Raw genomic sequence first — 27,045 nt, 5'->3', positions numbered from 1 at the left:
CTTCTCTGGCGTAACATTGGATAATTGTATTGCGAAAACAAAAAGATGAGCAAGTTCTTAAGGATAGGTTAAAGTGGAAAAGAAGAAGAAAAAAGTGTAAATTGTTCAAACAATCTTGAGAAGATACACCACTTTAGCAATTTTCAATCAGCAAAAGATACCGATGTTTTTTCAGAAAGAAAAAAAATCATCTTGAATTTGAAGACTTCTCATCTCAATGTTGAGTCACATTTCAGTTTGATTTTTCTCCTTGAATTTATCAATATTGGCTCTAAGTAAAAAAGAAATCTCAATCCTTTTTTGGCATACAAACTTCAATAATGCAAAATATGTAAATTTATGCTAGTGGAAGAATGTGTTGAATATACAAATTTCTTTTGAAACAATATGAAAGCAAAATCAATTCAAATTTTCATTCAAGTGCATTTCACCAGGAAGAACAGGAAGAATATTGAAGGCATGAAAATTCTCTGTTTCACAACAAGAGAATGCAATTATTTCTGAATTTTTTATGATTGAGGAGGATTGTTCTCGAAATAGGGAAACTCCTTTTGCATTTCAGAATCCTTCCGGAATATCTTCTCTGCCAGGAAGAGTAAAAAAAAAAGCAAAGTACAATTTTCCCTCATATTGAAATACCTATTTTTTCCAAAGGAACTGAAGGGAGAGAAAAACGAGAAAAGCAATTGAGAAAAAAAGAAGATAAGTCAGTTTCTCTGGCAAGGAATCTTGTGGTGACGATGTAAGGAATCAAATGCAATTTGCTACTTTTTAAATCTGTCCTACAATTGTAACATCAATACAAAAGGACGATAGAACAAGTTGGAAAAACATCGAAGAAGACGACAGTTTTTCTCTCGATATTTTCTTGATAAAATTTAAACCCTCTTTTAAGTGAATTGAATGTCGTTGTACAGGGAGAAAAAAGCCCACCACAGGCAATGTTTGAGTACACAAGAAGAAAAAAGAATACGAACAAGAGAGGAAATTTTCCATGCTTTTGCCTGCACAGTAGTGCATAAGGCTATTTAGAATTCCAATTGAGGTTGGGAAAATTTCAAAGTTTCAATGAAAATTTCGAAAAATTACGTTTGATGGGAAAAGCGAAAAGGGGTATGAAAAAGGAGAAATGAGAGACTTCTTGAACGGGATGGTAGATCCTCCCACCTCGCAACCTCAATTGAATTACTAGAGTAAAAAAATGAGATGTACACCTAAGCCAGATAGGTCACATTTCGAGACCGGGTGCAAGGAGATTATTCTACTTATACCCTTGAACAAATTGAGGTGAATCTTTAGAAACTATACTCTCCAGCTAATCAAAATGCAAAACAGTCAAATGAAATACTGCACTAACTTTAGTTCCAACTGTATATGCGTTGTTTACAAGAATTTTAAGCATTATAGCCTAAATGCGAAAATTTCTCTTCTCGTGGGAAAATTCAGAAAAACCACAAGCCCTGGTAATTTCCAAAAAATCTTTCACCATTTCTTTATTATCCCCTACAACTTCACGGAGAAATCATTCCATATGCTGATCAGGTAAAATAACTTTAGTTAGATTGTTATTACTAAAACATTGGCCTCAATTCTGAGACCAAAATCAAGATCAAACTGTCAAACTGTCAAATATTTTCAAAATCAGGATTTCGTATTCTAACGCGAAGCATTTAGGGAACTTATATCATAGCTAAGAACCAAGATTACAAGATTTTCCACACTTAACGAAATGTCACTTCTGACAAATATCTTCACTTCTCTTTTGAATTTGTTGAAATTTCGTCATATAAATCAGGAAAATTAATTATAGGACGTATTAAAGAATTAATGAGTGGCTACAAACGAAAGTACAGGAAGTGCAAACCAAACTTATGACCTGTGATAAACCAAGAAATGCTTATGCAAGATGTGATTGATTATTTTGCAGATGTTACGGTGATATACTTCGGTATGTACATCTAGAAATACGTACCATTTCGATTAAATTACAAGGTCAAATACTATATTTTTCAAAGTAATTCTCTTTTTGTTCCATCTCTTATAGAAATATTCCTCATCAATAGTAATTTCCACATGAAACTCCTCAAATTGTTATTATCTTGAAAATTCCAAGCACCTCCGAGAGGTTCTTGGAATTATTTCAAGAAAATAAGAAATTTGACGTCTTTAAATCTTGAAATATTGGTTCCAGAATTGCAAATCTTAATATTCACATGATTTGTGTCTTGGATTTCAAGATTCCAAGAAATTTGACAGATTTGACATCTTGATCTTGATTTTTTGATTTAAAAATATCAAAATCTTCAAATTTTCTTTATCTCGATCTTGTCTCAGAATTCAGGCCATTGTCTTGACCTGATCATGCTACCTCAATATGCCGCAAAGTTAATTTGCTATTCCCTAACTCTATATGACACGTAGGCTCATCTCAAGAGGGCTGCTTCTCCTCTTTTCCACCAATGGGTCTGAACCGATCTTTCTGGCGAATAGTGAGATTATCCATATCCATCGAATAACAGTAGCATTTAACAACCGCATAAAGTATATTTCCGCTCTAGGTCCCCGTGATCACATTATGTTGCCTTTCCAATGAGGATTGAAAGGAGACCATTTGTTTTTAGTACATGACTGTTCTCATGTAACTTCTGCCGACTTATCTTTGTGTTGGTCCTTGTCACGACTGTTTTCCTTAGTTCTCATCGTATTCCAAAACCACCAAACAGTCTGGACAGGAAGCAATATAAAAAAGTCGATTATACAGAAGCACATTAGAACAGTCATGTACTAAAAAAATGTTCATGAGGAAGATATCCTTTTCTTTTTTCTTTAACTGTTCTCAAGTGCCCCTGAATTATCAACTTTTCTTTGTATTGGTTCTTGCCACGACTGTTTGGTGGTTTGGCGAAGACTGAGGAAAACAGTTGAGATACCAAAACAAAGAAAAGCCGATTATGTGTAAGTACTTGAGAACAGTAAAGTGCTAAAAGAAAGACATGTTCATTTTTCACTGGAATAACACCATTACTCTGCATAGGGACGTGCTTGTACGATGTAACTTGCCATATTTTCTTCATATGCGTACCTGATATCGACAAGGTCCTTAGAGTACCCGACTTCCCTCATGATGAGGGGGATTAGGGGAAGATTCAGGGGTTCCTTGTGCCAAGAGCGGAGCAGGATGCATTTTATAAAACATTATATTTATCAAAAGAGTAACTCTATAGAACTTCCTTCCTGTTTGACCTCTAACTGAAAGGATATCTCAATAAAAAACAATTTTTCAAGAGATCTCTGAATTAAGGATTTGTGTAGAGTTAAGGCCTCTATACATTGGGAGCAATTTTCGTCAAAAATTGCATGTTTGACAAAATTTTGAAGTTTCCACGTACAGCACTGCAAGCAATTTCCTTCAAAATGTAATTTTTTTATGAAAATTGCTCCCAATGTGTAGAGGCCTTTAGGAAAAACTTTAAACGTTCTGTCACGTCAAAATCATAATTATTGTTTGTATAATATCTGTAGTTTGTTTTTCAAAGGACTATTTAATGGAAATATGAACATATCCCTCTTTAAATTTCAAAAAATTGAATTTTTCATTTCAAACGAACTCCTAACCGTAAAGAACAGAATTCTCACTTGAATTATTGAAAAGACTGCCTCCGGATTGAGTTGTACGAAGGGAAAATCCTAAGAAATAAAGGGAAAAAAAAGAGAAATATATTGAGGACAGTGTGAAGTCTCCTGTGTAGATTTTCACCCTCTCCCTTGCCCTTACCCTTGTTCATGAGGGTACGTGCATATATGGCAAAAAAGAACTTGTTGTCTTGTGGACAGAAAATCGCTTCATGTGCAATTTTCCACACTGCAAAAGTGCCGAAAGGGTTGAATTCGCGCAGGCGTTTTCTGCAATATTCGCGAGGGTTGAAAATCCGACAAAATGAGTTTCTGATGGCTTTTCCACCGGGAGAACATTTTCCTTTCTCACTTCAGTTTGCAGTGAGACACCGAAATATTGCAAGTGCACAAGAAACTGTTGCCGCCGGTTCAATGGATTTTTATCATATTCTTGTAGAATTTTGAATTTGACCTAAAACTCCAATCTTGATCGTGCTTATAAGTCTTTAATTGGGGGAGTTTCTCTGGCATCGTATAAACAATTAAGTCTCGAGGGCTATTTAAACTGCCATTTGGCTTTGATTTTTAATGCAGAAATTGCATTGTTGCGGTGAATAGAGAAATTGAGGAGAAAGAATATGTATAGTTGGAGAAAAAGTGTATATCGTGGCAAATGTCCATTAATTTTGATCTTTCTATGTTGGACCTTGCAGTTTGCAGCGTGGGTGGATGCTGTAATCTTTGTGTTTAGTTTGGAGAATGAGGCAAGTTTCAATGCTGTATACAACTACTTCACAAAGATGTCCCACTTCAGGAATAGCTCAGAAATTCCCATAATTCTCGTTGGGACACAAGGTAAGAGAAGAAAGAAAAAAAAGCTTTACTAATTATGGTTGAAGTGCAGTGATCAAGCTCAATGACCAAACCCAATTTACAGATGCAATCAGCGAGAGGAGTCCCCGTGTGATTGATGATGTTCGTGCCAGGAAGTTGGCGAGTGACTTAAAATGGTGTTCCTATTATGAAACTTGTGCAACATACGGTCTCAATGTTGAGCGTGTCTTTCACGATGGTAAATCTTTAATTCGTATATGCAATCACAATGTTCTCTTCTGACTTTTTTGATTGTAACTAACAATCGATTTCAGCTTGTCAAAAGATTGTACAGCACCGGTTGGGTGGACCTCAACCTCCACATACGATCACACCAACTAATTCAAGGCCCACGACGCCACAAGGTACTAGGCTGGGAGTGGCCAGCTACCATGGAGTTGGTAGTCCTACGAATGGCTTCACCACCTCCTCAGGCAGTCCAGCTAGCAATGCAACCCTGAGTTCTGCCTCTCCCAGTCACATTTCCGCCTCACATGGGAACCTTACCCTTCCTCATAGACATCATGCCCTCTCAGCATCAAGTCACCATATACCCATCCGCATCAGTGCGGATTTGGTGGCTCAGGGAGCTGTTCAGGACCATGCTAAGTGGGGAACCATCTCCCATGGGTCCTCACAGCAGGCCCTTGTAGCTATTGCTGCTGAGAATAACAACATCGCCAAATTTGCACCACAAGCTGTTACAAGGGATCTGGATAATTTCCATCAGGTAAGTTTAAGTCTCGGGCTTAGGACACTCGGGTTAGCAAACAACGCTTGTTGATCCTCCCCTTCTTCATCCCATCTTCGTAAAGATGTTCCAGGTTGATTTCCAGAGGATCCTAAGCAAGACTCCGAACTTGCTTCAACCACGTTGTCCTATACCTGTTTCTAGGTCGACGCCGTTCACGATTAAATTTGGGGCCACCGATCCTAATTTCAATTTTGCATTAATTCATTAATTTTCAACCGTTTATCCCTATTGGGGTCCCGGGACCAGGACACCCAGGCTAGTAGCCTACACCTGTTGATCCTTCGCCACTCAACGAAGATGTTCGCTTTCGATCCCAAAGCGTTCCAAGGCATGATCCTGAATTTGATTCAGCCACTTCGTCCTAGGTCTATCTCGACGTAGACGTCTCCTCATAATGGTTTACCATGGCTTTTCTGGGGAATCTTTCTTCATTTATGCGCAAAACATGGTAAAATCATCGAAGTTGTGATCTCTTAACTCGAAGAAGCAACTCTTCGACTGTGGTGGTTCCTTTAAGCATTCGGAGGTACCTGATCTCGGCAGCTCTCGGCTTGTACTCGCAATCTTAGTTTTTCGTTCCGGGTATTAAGCAGAACGACTAAGTTCGGTTTTCCCAACCACGCTTCTGCCAAGCTCCCTCATTACTACGAAGAAGCAACTAATCGACTCTTAACTCCTCACGAACTGATACGTTCCTCTCTTGATCTCGATGAGTGATTCCTTTAAACTTTCGGAGGTACCTGATCTCGGCAGCTCTCGGCTTGTATTCGCAATCCTACTTTTTCCTTCCGGTAATTAAGCAGAACGACTAAGTCCGGCCTTCTCCAACCACGCTTCTGCCAAGCTCCCGTATTACTACAGAAGTTTGACCGATCCGCGTGAGGAGTACATTCTATCATTACGCGTGAATAACACCCCGAGATATTTGAACTTCTGCACCTGTTTCAATGGAATTCAAATTTGGCTTCAAGCTTGCAACTTTATCATGATGGAACTGAATCTGGATCTATTGAAACGAACTCGGAAACATAGCTCGATAATTTCTAAAACTCAGTTTCTAGACCTCCTGTTCTAGGTCTAAGCCTTCAGGTCCTGTTCCTGTGTTTTTCAACTGACATTGCTTTTCAGGTTGGTGGTAATACGGTTGCCAGGGAAGTAACACCCAAAGAACTTCCAACACCTACATCAACACCTACAACCAGCAGAAAGAGCCGACGCCGCTCGAATCTCTTCATTCCGTCATCGAAGAAGAGTGACGAGAAGTTGAAGAATGGCGGTGAATTGGGTAGTGGTAGGGCTATTCCGCTGAAGCAGGGTTATTTGTACAAGCGGAGCAGCAAATCCCTCAATAAAGAATGGAAGAAGAAATATGTAACGCTATGTGACGATGGGCGATTGACCTATCATCCTTCCCTGCACGATTACATGGATGATGTGCATGGGAAAGAGATCCAGTTGCAGCTGGTCACCGTTAAGGTACCCGGACAGAAACCTCGAGGTTCCAAATCTATCATCACCAACAGTGCTCTGACGGCGATTAAAGCGCACGCCAATGGGCTGACGGAGGGTTTGGGTGGATTATCACTGGCCAAGGAGAAGAAGGAAAAGGTCCTGTTGACGGCATATGACACCCTTAAGGAGCCAGGGAAGAGCAATTCACAGACGAGTGGAGATGAGGGTATAGCGCTGAGTAATAGTAATTCGCAGACGTTTATCAATGAAACTGCCAAAGTGGAGGCTCAAACGCCAAATGTTAAGAAGAGACATCGGCGTATGAAGAGCAGCGGGGTTAAGAACAATGAATACGATGGTGAGTGAAAGTGGAGGAGGGAAGTTTGATAAGGGTTTTTTGAATGACAAGATTTCCTTTTCTGCAGATTCCGATGGCTTTGAATTCTACATTGTGTCACTGGGGAACAAGCAGTGGCACTTTGAGGCGGCCAATTCGGAGGAAAGGGATGAATGGGTGGCTGCCATTGAGCAGGAGATTTTCAAGACGCTTCAAGGGAATGAATCGACAAAGTCAAAGCAGCAGAATAGCAGTACGGACTTGGCGTCGATGCAATTGGTGAGGAGCAGAGTTCCCGGAAATAGCCACTGTGTTGATTGTGATGAGCCTAGTAAGTTTCCAAGTTGATTTTTTGTGGCAGTGTGGTCTAATTGACTTTTTCTTGACAGATCCTGAATGGGCTAGTCTCAATCTTGGTGTTGTGATGTGCATTGAATGCTCGGGAGTTCATCGGAATCTCGGTTCTCACATCAGCAAAGTGCGCTCTCTGGGACTGGATGAATGGCCACCTGGACATTTGAGTGTCATGTTGGCTATTGGCAATTCTCTGGCGAATTCGGTATGGGAGGCAAATGTACCGAGAGGAAGGGCGAAACCCGGGCCGGGATCCACGAGGGAGGAGAAGGAAGCTTGGATTCGAAGCAAGTATGAGGCTAAGGAATTCATTCAGACACCTCCACAAGCTGGCAATGTTGCTCAGCAACTCACTGAGGCTATTTTCCGGCCTGACATGAGGAGTATTATCCTTTTGTTGGCCCATGCGACTCCCGAACAGATTAACACTCCACTGAATGCCAGAGATCTCCGGACGCCGCTTCATGTGGCCTGTGGAGTTGGCAATCTGGCCATTACGCAATTGCTAATCTGGGTGAGTAGTCTGAAGATGTTTTTGGGGAATTTTGAGTAGTTTTTTCGGCTCGAAGGAACAAAAATGTATATTTGGATGTGTCAAATGTCAAACGGATGGGGAAACAATATGGCGATGTTGTGTCTATGAATTTTCGTTAAGTTGAGGGGAAAATTCGATGAATTTTAATATGGTCATCTTCTTCTTCTTCAGTACAATGCCAATATTAAGCAATTGGATCAAGATGGCAGGACTTGCTTAACTCATGCTCGGGAGGCTCTGTCTGTAGCCGCTACATCAATTAAAGCCAACAGCAGTGGTCTTCAGCATCACCATCAGTACTCCTTGGAAGCCACCTCAGCGCTGGTTGAGCTCTTGGTGGGCCTAGGTTGTCCGGATGCACAGATTCCAGTTGGAACACTGTCCCGGAGGCGTGAGACTTTTGGGCAGGCCTTCGAGAAGCTCCCATCGAGCGTCATCTAAGTCCCAATGTGGGACACTCCTTTGTGATCATCCTCCCCTCTTATTTTAAAAGATTGACATAGGGCTCCTGCTTCCGGACGGTAATGGAGATTCCTCTCGCAGAATTACTTAAAAGGTAGGATGTTCAGGCACTTTTATGAATCCTATCGTGAGTTCCGCTGAGCTTTTAATTTCTCTTAAAATTAAAAGGTTGATAAAATTCAGTTTGAAAATTCCTCAAAATAAGAGAACGTCAATAGATTTAGATTCCTTCAATTTCGATACTTAAAACCGAGGATATCCATTACTGAGCACTTTTTAGTCCCTCTTAAGAAGCATACGCCCCCAATCTCCCCCCAAAAAAAGAAATATATCGGGGAGTAACCAGTAAATATCAACCACTCTTAGATGTCTCAACGTGAAAGAAAAAGCAAGAATGTAAAATTAGCCGTAAAATTTAGAATATAGCATGCAGATATTCGATTAATCCGAGGAAGAAAAATGGTTATTTCCTCAAGAATTTCCCGGAGAAATTTAGCGTGACAACAAAGAAATTAAAAAAGAAATAATTAGAAACCATTGTGAAGAAAAGTATTGCTAGAAGTGTAACATGAAAATACTTATATCATTTTAGGACAAATTTTTTTTAGTGAAAAAAAAATAGTTGAAAGCCAATCAACAATATCGGTTTGTTTTTTGGAGAGAGCACTTGACGAGAAAATTGCAAGAATTCCGCTTAATTTCCACTTTCCACTTGTTTTTTCTCCCACGCAGAATTTATTGAAAATCACCCCCAAAAAAAAATATATGTATATAGATTGCAACTCGATAATTTATTCTATTGTGAATGTGCTGTAGTATTTATATATGACGGATGATGATAAGAAAGAAGATTCAGTGAATAAAAATGAGACAATTTAGAAGAATTTTGTTGTTTTTTTTTCATTCGTTTATATGGTAAAAGTAATCCGGATCTATTCAGGATTACGAGATTGAATTTTGACATTGACAATATAGCAAGATAGCAGCGCCACACCTTGTCAATTTGGGACAATTCGCCTACGCTATGGATTCATGTAAGTTTGACATACGGAGTCAGATGGAAGAGGAAAAAGAAGAAGGATATTTCCATCTAGAAGCATGTAAGTTAATTAAAGTAAGAACTAAGAAGGAAAACTTTCTTTCTGAACCCTTAATCCAATATACAGAGCATATAAAAACATATTTTAATATGACTGTAGCTCCCATTTTAATTGTCAGAATTTTATGATCGCTGTCTTGATTGAAACACTTCGCGAAACCCGAGAAATCAGAAACCCTTGTCAGGAAAAATGGGAACGAGTTGATTTAGATTGAATTTTAAAAACAATGAAATTTTCATGCAAATTTTAGCAAAGTGAAAAAAGAGTTATTACTATAACCTGAATCGATCTTAAATCTTATTAAGATCCCGTTTATATGAAGATTTTGGTTTTTACTGGACAAATATAATTATTTTACTGGCCAAATTATTTACTGCTCATTTGTTTTTCTTTTGTATTACTTGTTTTTCTTAGTTAATTCTTTCGCGTCATTAGGGTCATATATGACCCGGGGAAAAAACAATTTTTTTGACTATTTACATTAATTGAAATCTATTGGTTTGTGCACGACATCATAATAGAAGGATGTAAGATTCTTGGCTAATTTTCTCAAGACTCTAGATATTCAGAAAAAGAAAATATTTGAGATTAAAAATCACTAATTTCCAACTTTGTGAAATGACTTTTCTTTTTCAAAATTTTTTATATTAATTTTTTTTTCAGCCAAAAGTTCTTTAGAAACACAAAATAGAATATCCAAAGATTGCATATTGTAGAACAATGCATAACAGATTCGATGAAATTTATTAAAGTTCCCATTAGAGTAGCATAATTAATACTTGAGCCATCATCGTATCTGTGCTCGCTGGGATAGAAGCCGTCACTTAAGGTGTTGACGTCTTGAGGGGAGCTGTGCGCACGTCCTTTTCTATCAGTCAGTCTATCGTTGCCTTTTGGTGAGTGCAGTGGGTTTGCGCAGGGGTTCAGCTCTCCAATGGGTAACGATAATTCTCCCGCGAGTATCGGAATTTGCGTGGTGGCTCATCGCGATTTAATCTCTATTAATTATCCTTTCTTCAATATTGCATATTTTGATATAATAAACTACTCTCAATTTTCCAGAAAAACGCGTAGAATTTTCCGGGTCATATATGACCCTATTGTCCCCAAGGGTAACAGTGTTTTCGTCCCAAACCTATAGCGAAATGTAGTTGGGACATTGTTTTTCTTTGTGAAATGCAGGTGGGACATCTTGTTCCTGGACATTTCACCTTATATCTGATGAATTATAACATATTTTGCAATATTTTAGAGTATTCTGCAAGCGTCTTATATTGTGCAAATGTATTGTGTGTGAATAAATATGTGCATAAGTTTATTTTTGCCAAATACCACTCAAAATATTGTAACAGTGACTGTTCAAGGGAATACCAGGAAGATTCCTTGAACACCAGGAGTACAGTGTTCATCAAGACAATCCAGTTTGCCATGGTTTTGGACAAATTAATAACTTCAAGCAAAAAAAAACTCTTAAAAAGCCCGTGATATAGATTTTGGTATGTACACTTCCCTTGAGGACAACAGGGCCATATATGACCCGGCGGTTTTCCGAGTTTTCACGCAATTTGTTTTCCTCTCTGAACTATTATATTTGATCATAAAGCATTAGAAAAAACTCAATTTTACATGAATTCATCTGCTGAATAAAAGTGGGACGCGAAAGAGTTAAGAATTGCAATGAAAACGCATAAATTAACGAAATACGGTGAGGGTTTGACGGTGAGCATTTTACTGTCAATGTGATTCTGCCCTAATTCTGAATTTCTCCCCAATTATGGTGCGACTATTTTTGATATGGAGTAATATTTTTTGAAAAATTTAGTTTCTGTAATGTTTTCAATAATGTCCTGGACACACTTACGACAAAAGTCCAGAGACGACTAAGCTCATTCAAAGTCATGTCAGTTCCTGACACACTAAAAACGAGGCTTAATATTTTCTCACAAAACATAACTTTCGTGGGTTTTTTAGAGATATTTCTAGTGAAATTCACTAGTACTCCTTTGAAAATGAAACTACTTGTAATTTTACTTCACAATTCACGTATAACAACAAGAATTATTTACTAGAATCGCCTAAATTGGCTTAAGTCGCGAGTTAACTTCCACCTCAGAAATAATTGTAATTACAGTAGACTCTCTCAAATTCGGGCATTTGGGACCGAAATGTCAATCGAATCAGAGAAAAATTCGGGCAGCAAATTGTTTGAAATGCAACGATTTTTCGTTCATCTGCATACTCATATTGAGTTTACATGCTCATTTCTATTATAAGTTTCATGAAAACCTCTTAATAATGCAAAATCCCTCAATAATGCAAAATGACATCAAAACTAAGACAAATCATGCCAATTTTGAGTATATTTGCTTCATTTGATAATCATAATCGAACTTGAAAATTGACAACAAACATTTTTCGAATTTAACTGCCGCCCGAATTAAAAAGTAGCCCGATCTTAAAAGAGCCGAATTAGCGAGAGTCTACTGTAACAATAATTATTGCACGTGTACTGGGACATGATATTACAAATAGTTTCATTTTCAGAGGAATATTAGTGCATTTCAGTAGAAATATCTGCATAAAAACCCACAAAAGTTATGTTTTGTGGATACTAGTGAATGGAGTGAATGCTAATCCTCGTTTAGTGTATCAGGAACTGACTTGGCTATGAACTAGCTTTGTCGTCTAGCTGGACTTTAGTCGTAAGTGTGTCTAGGGAGTTTTTTTTTTGCTCTGAGCGCCTCATTATAAAGTATTAACGAATAACAAAAACATTCCCTGAAACCATTCCTTAATTCTGTTTTTTTTCCGCAAAGGTGCTACTTTTTTTGATATGGAGGGTGTAATATTTTTTTAAAAGAAAATTAGTTTCTGTATTTTTTCCGTTCAAATTTGTTGATGGTGGTCTGTTGCTTCATCGTAAGAAAAAATTGGACCCAGAAGGCCCATAACATTTCTCAAAATCAGCGAAAAAGATGGTCGTCAATTTGGCACCAAAAAAATTCTTCATGCTGTAGTATCTCTGATCCGAAACCTTTCAGGCAAAGCAAAGAAAAATTAAACTCTTATTGATTAACTCGATCAATTGGATTTTTCAATCAAATAATAAATGCATCCAGATTAAAATTAAAATTAGGAACAGTATATCGGATTATTTTTTGCGTATAAACTTGAATTTCTTTGTCTATTTAAATTTTAGGAACAGTTCTAGCAAAGACTCTCACCTTGCAATATTTTTTGGTGGATTTTCATCACAGATTTTTTTCGACGTAACGCTACTTTGTGGATCTGCCACACCTTGGACCGGGCGCTGGAGATTGCTGTGTTGTCATTTCTCTCGCTAACTTCAGTCAGCGACGAGACATTTGAGGAGGAAGGTTTGTGTTGTGAGTGCAAGTTTTTGTCACAAAAACTCATCAAAAAATCAATGTTTCACCCCAAAAATCACCCATTTAGCACCATCAGGCACTGCAGTTAGTGTTGGGGGATACATTGGTGGACGATTTATTGTGGAATTGTGCGGAAAAGTGAGTGAAAATTGTGAATTTCCCCAAAGTGAGAGAGAAATGTTTTCTTACAATCAATACATACGCAAAGAAGGCGCCCCCAAAAACGACATTTTGTTTCTCACACACACTCTCAGTATCCCAATTGCAAAATAATTGCAATCCCGGAGATAATTCTGGACAATCTGCTTCAGAGCTTCTCTTTAGCCACTTCCTGTTCTTTCTGTGAGTCTTTAGTTCAAATTCTTTTCTTTTCATTTCTTGGCATTTCTCTTTAAAGAATTCGTTTTTTTTGGGTTTGGGGGTTCTGGGGGGATTTCCTGGACAGAAAGTCCTTTTTTCTGGGAGGAAATTAAGCTAGAAGGTGGTTTTTGGGGGGCTGTTTCGGTTTCATCCCTTCAAATAAGCCCTCCTCCTTAATTTCTTGGCTCTTCGGACATTTCTGTGGTGCCCTGTGACATTTCCCTTCCCCCTCTCTAGGACATATCCACAGTATGTCCTCTAGCGTCTGTTTACAAACACAAACAGCTGATCCCACCTTATTTTGGCACTGTGACCAGGAGAAAAGTCATCCCTGTCCCTCTCGCGAGTTGCCAGGAGCAGCAACAGTGGCAGCGCAACAATTTCACGGGACTTTTCTCCCATGAAAAGTTGTTTTTCCGCCAGGATAAATTGGTGACATGCGCCATCAAAGCAAAATCCGTCTCTTCCAGCCAGACAAAGACCAGCCACAAAAGACTCCTTTTCCCCCCTCATGCCAATAATCTCTCTCTTTCAACTTAAGTGCCCCCTTTAGGCACTCAAATTGAATTTTCTGTCTCAAGACTAGCCCCGCAGAAAATGCACAAAAACTCTCCCTCGATGAAAAAATTACGATAAAAGTGTCCGGAGGTTATAAAAGTGCCAGCAAAAACCCAGGAAATCCGTACAAAAGACAAATGAAAAGACCCCCAGTTTAAGTGATGTGATAGTGAAAGAGAATATCTCCAAAAGCCTGGTGCTCCTGTGGCCCAAATAATTCCCGTGAAAAGACATTTCAAAAGCAAAAGTAAAAAAAAATTCCAGTGTAGCCCCAAAAGAAAAAATTGTTTGCTTTACATGAAATTTTCGTGGTCAGTTTGTTATTTAGTTGCCTATTTTAATTTTAACATCACACCAGAGACGCCAGTGGATTAGATCTGGACTTCCGAAGGGATTTTCAGTGGAAAATGTCACTAAAATGTGGATTAATACTGCTCCTGTTGATTGTTCCATTCATCGCAAGTGGTAAGATATTCATGAAAATTACTTAATCATTCTCATTTGGCTAACTTGTGGAGTGTGGGGACTTTTGGTGAGACTATAGAAGGGGAAAATTCAATTATTGCTACCCCTGTGTGCCACCGAGAAAACGCACAAGAAATCGCGTGTTGAGTGTAAGAACCCCAAATTTCGTCAAGTATTGGCATTTTTGGTGGCTACACCAGGGGAAACAATTAGATTTTTTGCAAAGAAAACAGTTTTTCATGCCTTGCAAATAGAATAGAATTTACGAAATGGGGTCATAGAGGTTATAAGTGCGACCTGAGAATTGATTTGAGCGCAAATAGTCAGCTGTTTTGTATTGAATTAGAATTTTATTACTCGGAATGGTGTAAATACTTTTTTATTTATAGAAATTATTTTAAAATTCGTATTAAAATATGGATTTCTAACTTTCAAATAATTATGAAATGTATTTTTGTTTTGAAGACGGGAAGTGTCTCGAATAAAGGGTAAATGGTGTTTTGTACGAGATAATTCCTGTTGGCTATGGGCGAATAAATGGTTTCAAAGAAACTTTAATAAAGTCATTGTCTTTGGATCTTTGAATCTTTAGATCCAAAGACAATGATAAAGTTTAATAGATATGAGGGAACCAGTAAGGGTAGTCTTCGTACAGATTGTGGATTCGAACACTTCATATTTTTCCCATATTCCTTTAATGAGTCTAACCAATTTATTTCGGGAAATCTATAACTTATGGTGTCTACACACTAGAAGCAATTTTCGTCAAAAATTGCCTTTTTTTAAAAAAAATTCTAACATTTTTTTTCTTCTTTTTTTTTAAATCTCTACTCTCTCTAATTTAAAAAAAAAATGCGTCTACACTCTAGTAGAAATTTCTTTAAAAAATGCCTTTTTAAAGAAAATTTCCCCTATCCTTGTAGGCAGAAACGTCAGAATTTTTTTTAAAAAAGGCAATTTTGGCGAAAATTGCTTCTAGTGTGTAGACACCGTGTGTAGAGGCCATTAAGGCTAAGTAGATTTAGTAAGGGAATGTGGGAAAAAAATGAAGTGTGCGAAGCCTAAAAGCTTTCCCCTATTACATTTTGCAAGCTAGTTGATTTTAAACTAGGGTAAAATGGAGTAATTCGTAATCATTTCCAAGTCAGAATTTTGTGATTTCCTCACTGTTTTGGGAGGGCAAAAGAAAAAAAAACACGAAGTGATTTTGAATATAGGGGTCTATACAGACTCAGGCTGATTAAAGACTTACGTAAAAAATGCAAAAGACTTCTATTTGATGATTTTAGACATGCATTACTATTTTTCTTCATTAAGAAAAATAATAATACTTCGTTAAAAATAAAAGAACAATTACAATGCATTTCAGTACATAAAGAAATATTTAGTAAATTAAAGTAAATAAAGAAAATCAGTGAAAAAAAGTGAAAAGTAACAAAAGAAAAATAGACGATCTAGTAAAAAACATGCTCGAAATTCTTCTGAATTCTCGTCAGAGTAACCAGCCTCGCGAGGAAAGGAGATACACAAAGAAACTCCCTTTATAATTAATGTGCAATAGAACATATCATAGGGTTTGCCTTAAACACAATTGATTCAATTCCCTTTTGTCAGAACATTTCAGACGATTTAAAAGGAATTCGAACGTAGAAAATTTTCGTTAGAGAGCGGGAACATTATCACTTCATAGATCATTACATTCCCTTTTTAAATATAATTTGAGTATTTCGTCCTCATTTGGTAAAAATGTAACGTTTAAACCGTTTAAACTTTAAAGTTCTCTCAAGACCTGTTAAAATGACAGCTTTGTAATTGACGACATATCTCTCATTTTTAAGGGTTTTAACGTGGGTTAAAAAGACTGAAAATAGCATATTTCCTTTAATTTTTTTCAACATAATAAATTTTAATTTAATTTAAGTTCTAAGCACATAAAAGTACATTTAAACTATACTTTTTGAAATTCCCATTGAAAAATATAAAAATATCAGCCATTGGGGCCTGTTTTTCAGAGATCTTTTTGAAAAAAAAAACTTACTTTGCGGTTGATAAATTTTCTCAGAGTATATTCATTTGATATCAAAAATCCAAATAATTTGTTAGGGGGAAATGGGGCATCTTTAAATTGGGGCACTTTTGAAATAGGACTTTGCCTCCTATTTTCAAATAGAACTGTCCCTTACCACAATATATTTTAGCTTCAATATTGATTTGTGGAGCTTCAATATATCATGGTAAGGTCAAGTTCCATATAAATATAACTGCTCTCTCTTTGAGTTCGAGTAGTAAAATAGGAGAAAAGGCCCTATTTCTAAAACAAACCAAAGTTTAAAGGTGCTGCACTTCCCCATAGCAGACAAGTTAAAGTTGAACTTGAACAGTACTGTTTTTTAATAAGTGAAATTTAGATTTCTGATAGAATTTTGTACAAAAAAAAAATAACAGGTTGTGATCCAGGCAAAAAATTCACCGTTCAAGTACGAATTTAACTCATCAGGTAGCAGGAAATATTTAGTTTTTTAACGTCAGACGAATATACTCTGTTAAATCTTGTTCACCGGAAAGTAAGTTTATTTTTTCAAAAATCGTCTACAAAAACAGTTTCCAACGGCTGACTTTTTAAAATTTGGAAATGAAAATTTTAGAAAATATAATTTAAATGTTGGGTAAGTGTGCCTAATTCCGGCCAGCTTGCAATTTCGGCCACCTTTTTTGTTCCTCGAATTTCCATGAACTTTTAGATTTTACGTACTCTAGAGATTATACAATGGAAAAGAATAACAAAAAATGTAGATTCGACAAACGAGATGACGTGAAAAATATATTGGAAGAATTCCCGAAGGGCAAGGACCTTTGAGAATGAAGGTTGCCGAAATAGGGCACCAAAGCTATGTCTATATTTTTATACATTTTAAAATGTATTAAGAATGATTTTAGAGTAAATAAAGACGGTAAACTCTTTGCAAGGTTCCAAGCAACACTCTTACAAAAGAAAGAATAAAAAAAAACAATTTATATTTAAAATATTACATTTCAAACTTGAGACTTTGACGCTTGCATGCAACTATGCCGAAATTTGGCACACTTACCCTATGCGACACTACGGTTTTTCTACGGACCCACGTAACCCCTTAAGTTAAAAGTGCGGACGCTTTGTTTATAGGGGTCTCTAAGTGCGCGTTTTTTAGTTCTATCCCTATAGCCCATGTCTCTGGGAATTCTTTCAGAGTATCGTGTAGTTGTCGAACGATTTCATGAGAGTTGAACGAAATATCGAACGAAACCTTTTGGATCTTACCGAGATGATAGATTTTTCCGTATTTGACACAAAATCGCAGTACTTTAATATCAGTAAACAAATAGGCAAAATATAATAACTCCTGTTAACACTAATAATCTTAATTAAATGCTAAAATATTGTTTATTATCGAAGAATATCATTGATGAGCTGAATTTCGAAATTTTTAATCTAATTTTTTAATATTGCAATAAACTACAGTAGCTTACAATAAAACTAAGTTTCTGTTTGTAACCTTAACTTTTTATTAATAATCTTTTAATGTTTAAAGATATGTCTTTACCATTGAAAATTTTATGTCGTTCTATTATTTTTTTAATTAAGAAATTAATATTAATTTAATATTTTTACTTTTTATATACAGTAACGAGGGTTTTGCATATTTTTATTTACAAAACTTCTATCAAAAACGTTTGTTTTTTGTAAAACATTAAAATTTTTGCAAAAATTAAAAAAAAATGTCTATCAAAATCATCTTGAAATTTGAATGTGTAAAAGAGCAAAAAAGTAGTTCTTTTATTTCTTATTTTCTTTAAAATAAACCTCATTTTCATAATGTTTTGTTTTTATTTTCAAGAAAAATCACAAAATTCAGCCTCAATTCTATCAATTTCTATGTCCAACATCATATTTTCCGAAAAAAACATAAAATCTGTTTCTTTTTCAAGATAATCCTACAAGACCCTCAAAAGCAAGAAAATAAACATTTTGAGGGAATATTTCTTTTATTTACCCATATGTTGGCGTTTCCTTTCAAAAAGGGATTATTTTAGTGAGGAAATCTTGAGGTTTTACATTAAACAAACCTTCCCAAAATGGGATCGAATGACTAACTGAGGACTATGGTGAAAATTCTAATTGATTAAGATGATGAAGAAGGGGGTTGCTTGAATTAATGACGAAAAGGAGATTCATTAAATATTGCTGATAATATTAGCACTCCCTTACCCTCCCTATATTGTTATTCAATGGTTATTTGTTGGTGCTAGAGATTATAAATAGGTAAAATGCCTAATCAGTAAAGTGGCTTTTCCGGAAAAATCTCTCTTGCCAACAAAGAAATCATGACAAAGTGGTTGAAGTTTTCTGTGGAGGATTTTAGGGACTTTTTAGGTCAACACAACCAAATTTTGTTTGTCCTCCTTTCTGCCTTTTTTTTTGTAAGATTGGATGATGTCAATTGGGAAGAAACATGTCACGTAAACTTGATTAAATTTAGGATGAGAAGTTGAGAATCTGTATTCTATTGAGATAACCAATGGTATTGCTTCCCAGAAGGCTTCCCTCCGATTTATCCAAAATTGGCAATGAAGTTGAACAAACTGTCTGAAATACTTTAAATTTTGTCAATATTTGCAGTATTGTTGGTGTTTTTAGTAATTTATTTTTATATGGAAATTAATAATAAATATTTGTATTTATAAAGATTTATTTAGGTGATAAAACTTATAAGGGAGGAGCACAGTTATATTCCTAAAGTTAAAAGCGTGTAAAATATTGAAAAACAGTTCACTATGATGCTAGACATTTTCGAATCTCGAATGTTTGTTCTACATTATGTTAGACAAATGTTTGCTTATCTTCGAAAAGTTAGAAATAATCAAATATAAACAGATGGAAATTTTATGCGCCGAAAAGTAGGCTAAAATACAATGGTGTTCAGGCTTTGTGGGGATTTTTATTTCGAAATGGAGATTTCGAATCATAATCCCCTCGTTTAGATGCTGCCTAAAGCCCAAAATAGACACAGGAATCGGCTTAGAGATGAGCCCAAAAAAGAGGATTGGTGTCGATACACTCACGGATCAGCCCATAATTTGAAAGATCAGGCTGATCTTCTAAATTCGTGAGGTCTAGTGAAATTACGGGGATTAGGCGATATCAGCGCCAGGGCTGAAAATAAAAAGCTTCACTTTGGGTGTTTTTGGGTGCTTTTCGAATTGTCAATTGGGTGAAAAAACATGGACAGTAATGGTAGGCAATGCCGCAAATCTTAAAATGCATTAAAATTGGAGTAATGAGAAGGTCAGAGCGTTCCTTTCTGTACGAAAAATCCATTGATATTGCACTTAAGACGTCTTTCAACAATCAAAGTCTGCACATTTAATAGAAATTTACACAAAAATGCTAATCCCTGATCCTAAATGCTCAGTGTATGATAGTTTGGGCTGATCCTTTACCGCCAATTTTTTCGAGCTGAGTATTCTCGAGGATCAGCCTGTGTCTAATTTTGGCATAAGGGTCCAAAATAGACTTAGGTTGATCCTCGAGAATATTTAGCCTGTAAAATCTGGCAGTAAAGGATTAGGTAAAAGAAATTTATGCAAGGGGCTTCTAATCGATGATCCTAAGCCCTCAGTGTATGACAGTTTGGAATAAACCTTTACTGTCAAATTTTACAGGCTAAAAATTGTCAAGGATCAGCCCGAGTCTATTTGAGCCCTTATGCCCTAGACACACTTACGACTTAAGCCGAGAGACGACTTAGTGGAAAATGATGGAAATGTAGTTTGACCTTTATTTCTAATATAATTACGCTAATCCTCAGGTATGTCAAAGCCCTAATGCCGAAAGGCCCTAATGCAGTTATTTTCGAAATAAAATTATCAACCTGAGCTATATAAGTTGAAATCTATTCGACTTTTTTTTCTTCGAAAATATGTAATTATCGTACTAAAAATTTATTTATTTATTTAATTTATTTTAAAAAAAATGAAACTAGTATAGATCATACGTTTTTTCTACGTACAAGACACAATGCGTACTTTTCTTCCTTTTACTTAGTTTATTTATGTTTACTATGGCTGATTAGTGGGTTATTTCGAAAATCAAAGTTTTTCGAAAATATTTCGAACAAGGGTTTTCAGAATTTGAGTTGGCAAAAGGTTCTTATTATCGAAAATATGGTAATACTCAAATTGTGTAAGTTTAAAAAAGAAACTATTTACACTGACATTTTCTTTATTTAGAATGTATTAATTGAAGAGTCAGATAATTTAATATTCACTTCCACTCTTTTGTCTCATATTGGAAAATTTACTGTTTTGCAAAGAAAAAGCTTGATTTTTTTTGTCAACAATTTTTGATGTGAAATTTACCGATTTTATGTGTCGAGGTGAGGAAAAACGAGATTCTCAAAGACAAATTGGTGGAAATGAAGAGCTTCCCTTTGAAAAGAAGTCTTGCTGTTTATGAAATAATGTGCAAAAGAGGCAATTTTTATTTTGAGATTTCTATCCGCAGAAAAATCACTGAACAATGAAGGTTAAAAATTGCTAAATCTTCTCTTAAATTTTCAATGCGTGTCTTCTTTTGTATGCCATTATTACTAATGGGAAATACTGGAGAATTGTGGGATGTTTCTATTTCCCCTACGTTTTTTTTTTTTAATTCCACGCAAGAACTTTTCAACAACTCGCAAAGTGAAATGAATTTTTATTTCCTAATTGCTTAAGTGTGTAACCTATTTTGCGCATTTTTTTCCACCCTCAGAAACAACCCCCTTATGGCAGAAAAAGTGTAATTGACACGAAAACCCTCTGCGAATTGTTTTTATGGTAGGAATTTTTCTAATCCACTTAATGTGTGTTAAAACAGAGAAAAAATAAAAACACACCGCGAAGTCTTCTATACTTTGTTCTGTTTTTGGGGGAGTGAGTGGAATAGAAGGACAAAGATTTAAAATCCTAATGAATTTGACAATAGAGATTTGTTTGTGTATCTAATTTAATTAAAAAGGATTTTAATAGCTTCACGGAGGATTATTTTGATGAGGGGGAAAAAGAACAAAAATTAAAAGACGAATTTTATTGAATAGTTTAATGCCTTTTTCATGGAATCACGGAAAAAAAGAATCATGGACAATTTTTAATTACCTAATTCGTCAGTAAAAAAAATAAATTGTTTGACATTCAGAAAATTACCCAATTCATCACTAATTTGCTAATGATTTTAAAACTTAAACAATACATTCGGTATATTGTTTGAAATGTATATAAAATTTCAAAAAAAAACACACAATTTTAACCCATTTCCCGTGTTAAACTCAGTTCTTTGTATTATATATTTTTAGTCAGAATTACCACATTGATGAAAGAGAGATTTGCACATTTAGTTCACAAAAAAAAGAAGTTTGTTAAATTCTGTGGAAATTGATTGCGAAAAAAATCAATTTTTTACATTTTTGCACGATGAAAAAGTGAGCGAAATCCACAAAGTAAAACAGTAAAAAAGTGGTGTAATTAAAAAGAGATGCCAAAGCGGAAAAGACTTGGCATAGTGTCCGATGATTTGCCCTGAAATTGATTTTAACGTTGGATTTCCAAGATAGAACAGTTTGCAAAGTCTATTTATTTTGCCTTTGGTTCAAAATTGAGTAATGGTGCTATTCCAATGAAGAATGAACATATTTTTAGCACTTTACTGTTCTCAAGTGCTTCTGCATTATCGACTTTTCTTTGTATTGGTTTTTATCATGATTGTTTTGGTGTATTTAGAATACGGCGAGGACTGGGAAAAACAGTTGAGACAGGAATCACTATAAAGAAAAGTCGATAATGCAGAAGCACTTGAGAACAGTTTAGTGCCAAAAACATGTTCATTTTTTATAGGAATAGCACCATAAATCGTGTCTAATGGCATCGCCACAACTTTAGATCGCGAACAATTCCACGAAATCAAAATTCTCGTTGCTTTTTCTGAAGAATCGTACATAGCCCTATATAGGCTTTGTACGACCAGTTTTTTTTCTTTTGAACATCATGGCTCCGGCACACCTTTTACATCAAGATAATTTCATAAAATCAAAATTCACTATCCCTTTTATACTCAAATGTTTCGCATAAGTTTCTCTTACCCTATCGCTCTTAAAATTAGGTCGAACTAAATTGAATTTGATGTGATGCTTAAAACAAGAAGAAGAGTGAGAAAGAATGGGATGGACTTATGCAAAAAGTTTGGGAATGAAAGGCGTCTGAATTTCAATTTTATGAAATTTTCTAAGTCTAAAAGGTGTGCCGGAGCCACCACAAAACAAATTCAATTTAGTTCAATTGGAATTTGAGTCTAATTGAGGATTTCATACTCATTGAATCAACACCTAAATTCGAAATTTAAATTTGTATGCGAATTTGGTTCGATATCATTTCGATTTAAGGAAATCTACCAAAATCTTTAGATATCATGTATAAAAACAAAGGGCAAATTCTTGTATGAAAGAAACTCGAAAAATAAAACGAAAAATTTACAACTGTTTGAACAAATTTTAAAATGAAAAAAAAAAAATGTATTCTTAGTACATAGATTTTTTAATGTGTAATATTATGGATTAATAGTTAAGTCAGATTTAGGGTATAAAGTAAAAGGCAGTTGTGGAAATTCAGCAATATAAATAATTTAGTCAGCAACCAAAATTTCTTATTAGCAAATCTAATTTCACCAAATCGAATAGACCAAATAGACATATTCAAAAGGGTTCGAGTAAGAAAAGGATGTGAATTTTGATTTTACGATTTTTCCCTGATCTAAAAGGTGTGAAGGAGGCGTAAAACATTAAATTATTTGATTTAAAAAACATTAAATTTTATTGAATTTTTACAATATAATTTTTTATATATATTGTGATTTTAGTTCAAAATGGTCTTTTAACTAACTCTAACTTTATTTGAATATTCTGACTTCTCATGGCCTCAAATATATTATCTAAAAGTGTATTGCTTGAAAGGAAAATACAATTTTATTTCCACTGAAAGTCGTTGATATTCGAAAATTCAAATTAGTTTTCGAATATTTAATCTAGTATGGGGATTACTTTGATCTTCTTCACAATAAAGGGAAGACTTACATTTTTGACACTCTTCTTATTGTCAGCTTCGAAAAAAAAACGAAGATCGATTTCGAGAGCCAAACAACAGACTTTTTATTTCTCGTTTCGTTTTCGTAGTCGCTGAAGTACAGTAGAGTTTCTCAAATTTGAACATTTGTAAGGTATAATTCACATTGAAGTGCACCTTCCCTAAATTAAGAAAGATAACTTTAGAGAATATATCAATGTAATTTATTGTGAAATAAATGAAATTCGTCGCGGAAATTAATATAATACAATAATATTGAGGAAACACTAGAAAGAAATGGTTCTATTTCAGACTCTACCCAAAACTCTCTTCGCATAACCTCAAATTTTACATTTTGAATTCAACCGTCGCGTCGTTCAAATTTGAGGAACTCTACTATACTCCTATTCGAATTTCGAAATGTCTGTACGTCTGGACTCTGGACTGGAGTGTCAAAATGTATCTATTTTTGCTTTGTAGTGGGGAAAATTTATGCAACAAGGCTCATTTCATCATAATTCCTTTCATAATTAATGTGAAATACTTTAAACAGCTTCCTAGTGTGATATTTGATAAATTTCCCTACCTTGTACGAAAATGTAGTTTGAAAATTCGAAATTGTGTTTAAATTCTTCGAACATCAACAGTTTTTCGAAAAATTATAATCTTTCCGTACAGAAGTAGATCTTGAAAAATTCGAAAATCTATTTGAAGATCCAAAAAAGAGACTTTCTTACTTCTTAATACTTTCGCAAGGTGGCGAAAGCTATATCCTGTTCGAATTTCGAAGTGCTCAAGTGTCAAAATGTGACGGTCTTCACATTGTTGTGAGGAAAAAAACTGAACAACGACGTTTACTGTTCTCGCCCCAGTATTTAATTACTCCATAATCACTGAGTAACTCTTTTGCCAGCTTTTTAGTGTGATATTTGATAAAATTTCCCCAACTTGTTCGAAAATTTAGTATGAAAATTCGAAATTGAATTTGAATTCTTCGAACTTCAACGACTTTTTGTGCAAATAGAGTTCCATTTACCTTTCATCCAAGACACTATTGGAGAATCAAAATCTACTTGTGATCGGGCTCAATTTCTTTTACCTTCTATCCAAGACTCTATTGGAGAATCAAACTCTTTAGATGTGAATGAGAAAACTCTAAGCATTTCGAACAAGAAGTCGCATGAGACACCTTCCGGAATTAACAAGAAGTCGAAATGTCTTTTATAATTGCCTTTCGAAAGTAATTTTCGATTTTTTGCTTTTGGAGAAACTCCAGCTGTATTCATCCGTTTTTATTTACGTACATTTTACTTTTTTTTGAGAGTTCGAGCAATGAAAAGCAAAAATTGTCGAATTATTGCTACAATTTGGCCTACATTTTAGGTCTTTGCTTTTAAATGCACTCTTGCTGAAAAGTTTTCTCTCTTTCGCTCTCAGTTGTGAGGGAAAAAGAATTCATATAGTATATTTTGACTCACTTATGTATAATACTCATGCAGAGTACATAATTACAAAAGCATATACATAATATGGAAATAAGGCACATGAAAATACTTTAACACTGAAAACTGTTTGACATATGAAGACTGCTGGTGCTGAGTTTAATGACCCAGAAAAAAAGACGAAGAAAAGCAAATCTGTTAACTCTTCACACTCATCAGGGAGACACTCTTGTAGGCTTCCAAAAATATCCATGAAAATGGTTCTTATAGAAAAGAACTGCATAGTTTTGTAAAATTTTTTTCTTAAAAATTTATGCACCATAATAACGGTTTACTGTTTCAAATCTTCTTAAAGGAATTTACTGTTTTATTCTTTCAATAAAAAAAAAATTGTCGCATGAAATGTAAAAACAAAAAATTACACTAAAGATAACGTGAAATAAATGTGTATTGTTTTACGCAGAAAAATGTGTAGAAATAGAGAGAAAAAATACTGCGGAAAATTCACAAGATAATCCCCTTCAATGATCAATAAAACAAAAAGTAGTTGTGATAATGTCTTATGTTATACAATCACTTTACTATAATCATGTGTCTCTTTTGCTTGAGAAGACTTCACGTGCAATTTCAATGGGACTTGGGAATTGGCAAGTGAGAAAAAAAAAACGAAGTAATAGAGAGTAAAAAAAATCGTATATACATAAAAAAAATTGTAACAGGCATAAACAGTTTAACAGTGCAATTTCATGCTTCTATGATAAAAATGCGTCAAAACAAACGAAAATAGAGAGATGTTGTATGAAAATTTATGGTAATTTTTCAAACACGAAATTGCGCAATTTGAACTACTTTATTCAGTCAAGTGTGTCAGGTTTGTGTTGGTGCTTTGAGACATTCAAAAGCACTTGAGTGGCAAAAAGAAGGCAAAATTTGATTAATGATTCACTACTTATTGATAAAAATTAGTTCAAGTTCTTTTGAAATAAATAAATGTAGGCATTTGGCAATTTTTATTTTTAAAAACGCAAAGCGTCCCAGGCTTTGCGAAGTGCTGGAATTTAGATACTATAGGGCAAAGTAATCTTCCTTCGAACGTTCATGACTTCGAATAATGTGAATTTTCTTTTATATTTCCCTAGAGACTTACAAATTTCTATTAAATATTAGTCAGCTTATCATCAATTATTGATAATTACGGGAAACTGGGGCACCACCAAGCACGGGGTAGCACCAAACACTGCGATTTTTAATCAGATTTTCGACTTCTGAGGACAAGACCTATAGAAATTTATAGGCATTTTAGGGATGCTTGTCGACTGAAGAAATGCTCCAGATAGACCAAGTAGGGTGGAGTAACCACTTATCGCCACTTTTAGAAAAATCTGAAATTAATTGGATTATAACTTTTGACCCCTTATTACAAAATATCTCAAATTTGACACAAAGTTACTGAGATGTATTGACTCCAGATTCGTCAAAAAAAGTAGTACTCCAATATAACGCTGGACTACTTAAAAAACTTATTTTTGTTAACAATGCAAAAATAACCACTTTGTCGCCACTTTTTACCACTTATCGCCAGTTTTGTAACCACTTCTCGCCACCCTTTTAAAAACGTCCAAACTCGATTATTTTGGGCAATATTATGCATAGAATACACTCAGCATTTCTTTTTCCTCATGACCACCTTATTATTACTCACTTTAAATTAATTTTCTTCGGTTTTATTCAGGAAATAAAATTATTAGACTTGCAGAAAGTAAACAAAGCAGACTTGACAACTGAATCTACTGTGAAGTTACCGTCGACTATTAAAAAGCTATGGCGACAAGTGGTAAAATCAATTCAAAACATTACCACTTTCCGCCATGCCTCATTTTCACATAAAAATAATATTGAATAAAATATTAATAAACTAAATAAAATTTTTAAGTATTCTACGAATGTAATTAAATAATCAACAGACAGATTATTTATCCAAAAATGTAAATTTTGTTCGATTAAAATTTGATGGCATTTGTTATATTTGGTAAGAAATATTGGATTCGATGTACTTGATTAAAATATTGCTCTAAAAAATGCTACAAATTTTAAATCCAGAACGAACAATTGTTATTTTTCGACTCTATACGTAGCAGCAATGAAAATGCAAATAACTTTACGACTCATTTATTTCATAAATCGCGAAAAATAGCGATTTCAATATAGGTGGCGAGAAGT

At 35.1% G+C, this 27,045-nt stretch overlaps 2 protein-coding genes across 13 annotated transcripts in view; both read left to right on the top strand.

Moving 5' to 3' along the window:
• The window catches only part of LOC129807338 (centaurin-gamma-1A), a 121,718-nt gene extending 112,452 nt beyond the window's left edge, over positions 1-9,266 (top strand). For 2 of the 3 annotated variants that reach the window (XM_055856543.1, XM_055856544.1), the window contains exons 3-9: positions 4,329-4,470; positions 4,553-4,687; positions 4,764-5,218; positions 6,371-7,052; positions 7,120-7,362; positions 7,421-7,899; positions 8,092-9,266. In XM_055856543.1, the coding sequence (XP_055712518.1) occupies positions 4,329-4,470; positions 4,553-4,687; positions 4,764-5,218; positions 6,371-7,052; positions 7,120-7,362; positions 7,421-7,899; positions 8,092-8,361 (2,406 nt within the window). In that variant the 3' untranslated portion in view covers positions 8,362-9,266. Of the gene's footprint in view, positions 1-4,174; positions 4,256-4,328; positions 4,471-4,552; positions 4,688-4,763; positions 5,219-6,370; positions 7,053-7,119; positions 7,363-7,420; positions 7,900-8,091 lie in introns of those variants that run through there. The other variant, XM_055856545.1, reaches the window with a different exon arrangement.
• A 3,566-nt stretch (positions 9,267-12,832) lies between these two features.
• LOC129807335 (disintegrin and metalloproteinase domain-containing protein 10) overlaps positions 12,833-27,045 on the top strand; it is a 107,495-nt gene continuing 93,282 nt past the window's right edge. For 2 of the 10 annotated variants that reach the window (XM_055856541.1, XM_055856533.1), the window contains exons 1-2: positions 12,833-13,009; positions 13,818-14,254. In XM_055856541.1, the coding sequence (XP_055712516.1) occupies positions 14,197-14,254 (58 nt within the window). In that variant the 5' untranslated portion in view covers positions 12,833-13,009; positions 13,818-14,196. Of the gene's footprint in view, positions 13,214-13,772; positions 14,255-27,045 lie in introns of all 10 variants that reach the window. The other 8 variants (XM_055856539.1, XM_055856531.1, XM_055856536.1 and 5 more) reach the window with 7 other exon arrangements.

The sequence above is a fragment of the Phlebotomus papatasi genome, chromosome 3 (assembly GCF_024763615.1).
Source record: "Phlebotomus papatasi isolate M1 chromosome 3, Ppap_2.1, whole genome shotgun sequence".
In the NCBI taxonomy this organism is placed as follows: domain Eukaryota; kingdom Metazoa; phylum Arthropoda; class Insecta; order Diptera; family Psychodidae; genus Phlebotomus; species Phlebotomus papatasi.
Note: the sequence above shows the minus strand (reverse complement) of the source record. Positions and strands in the feature narration are given on the sequence as shown.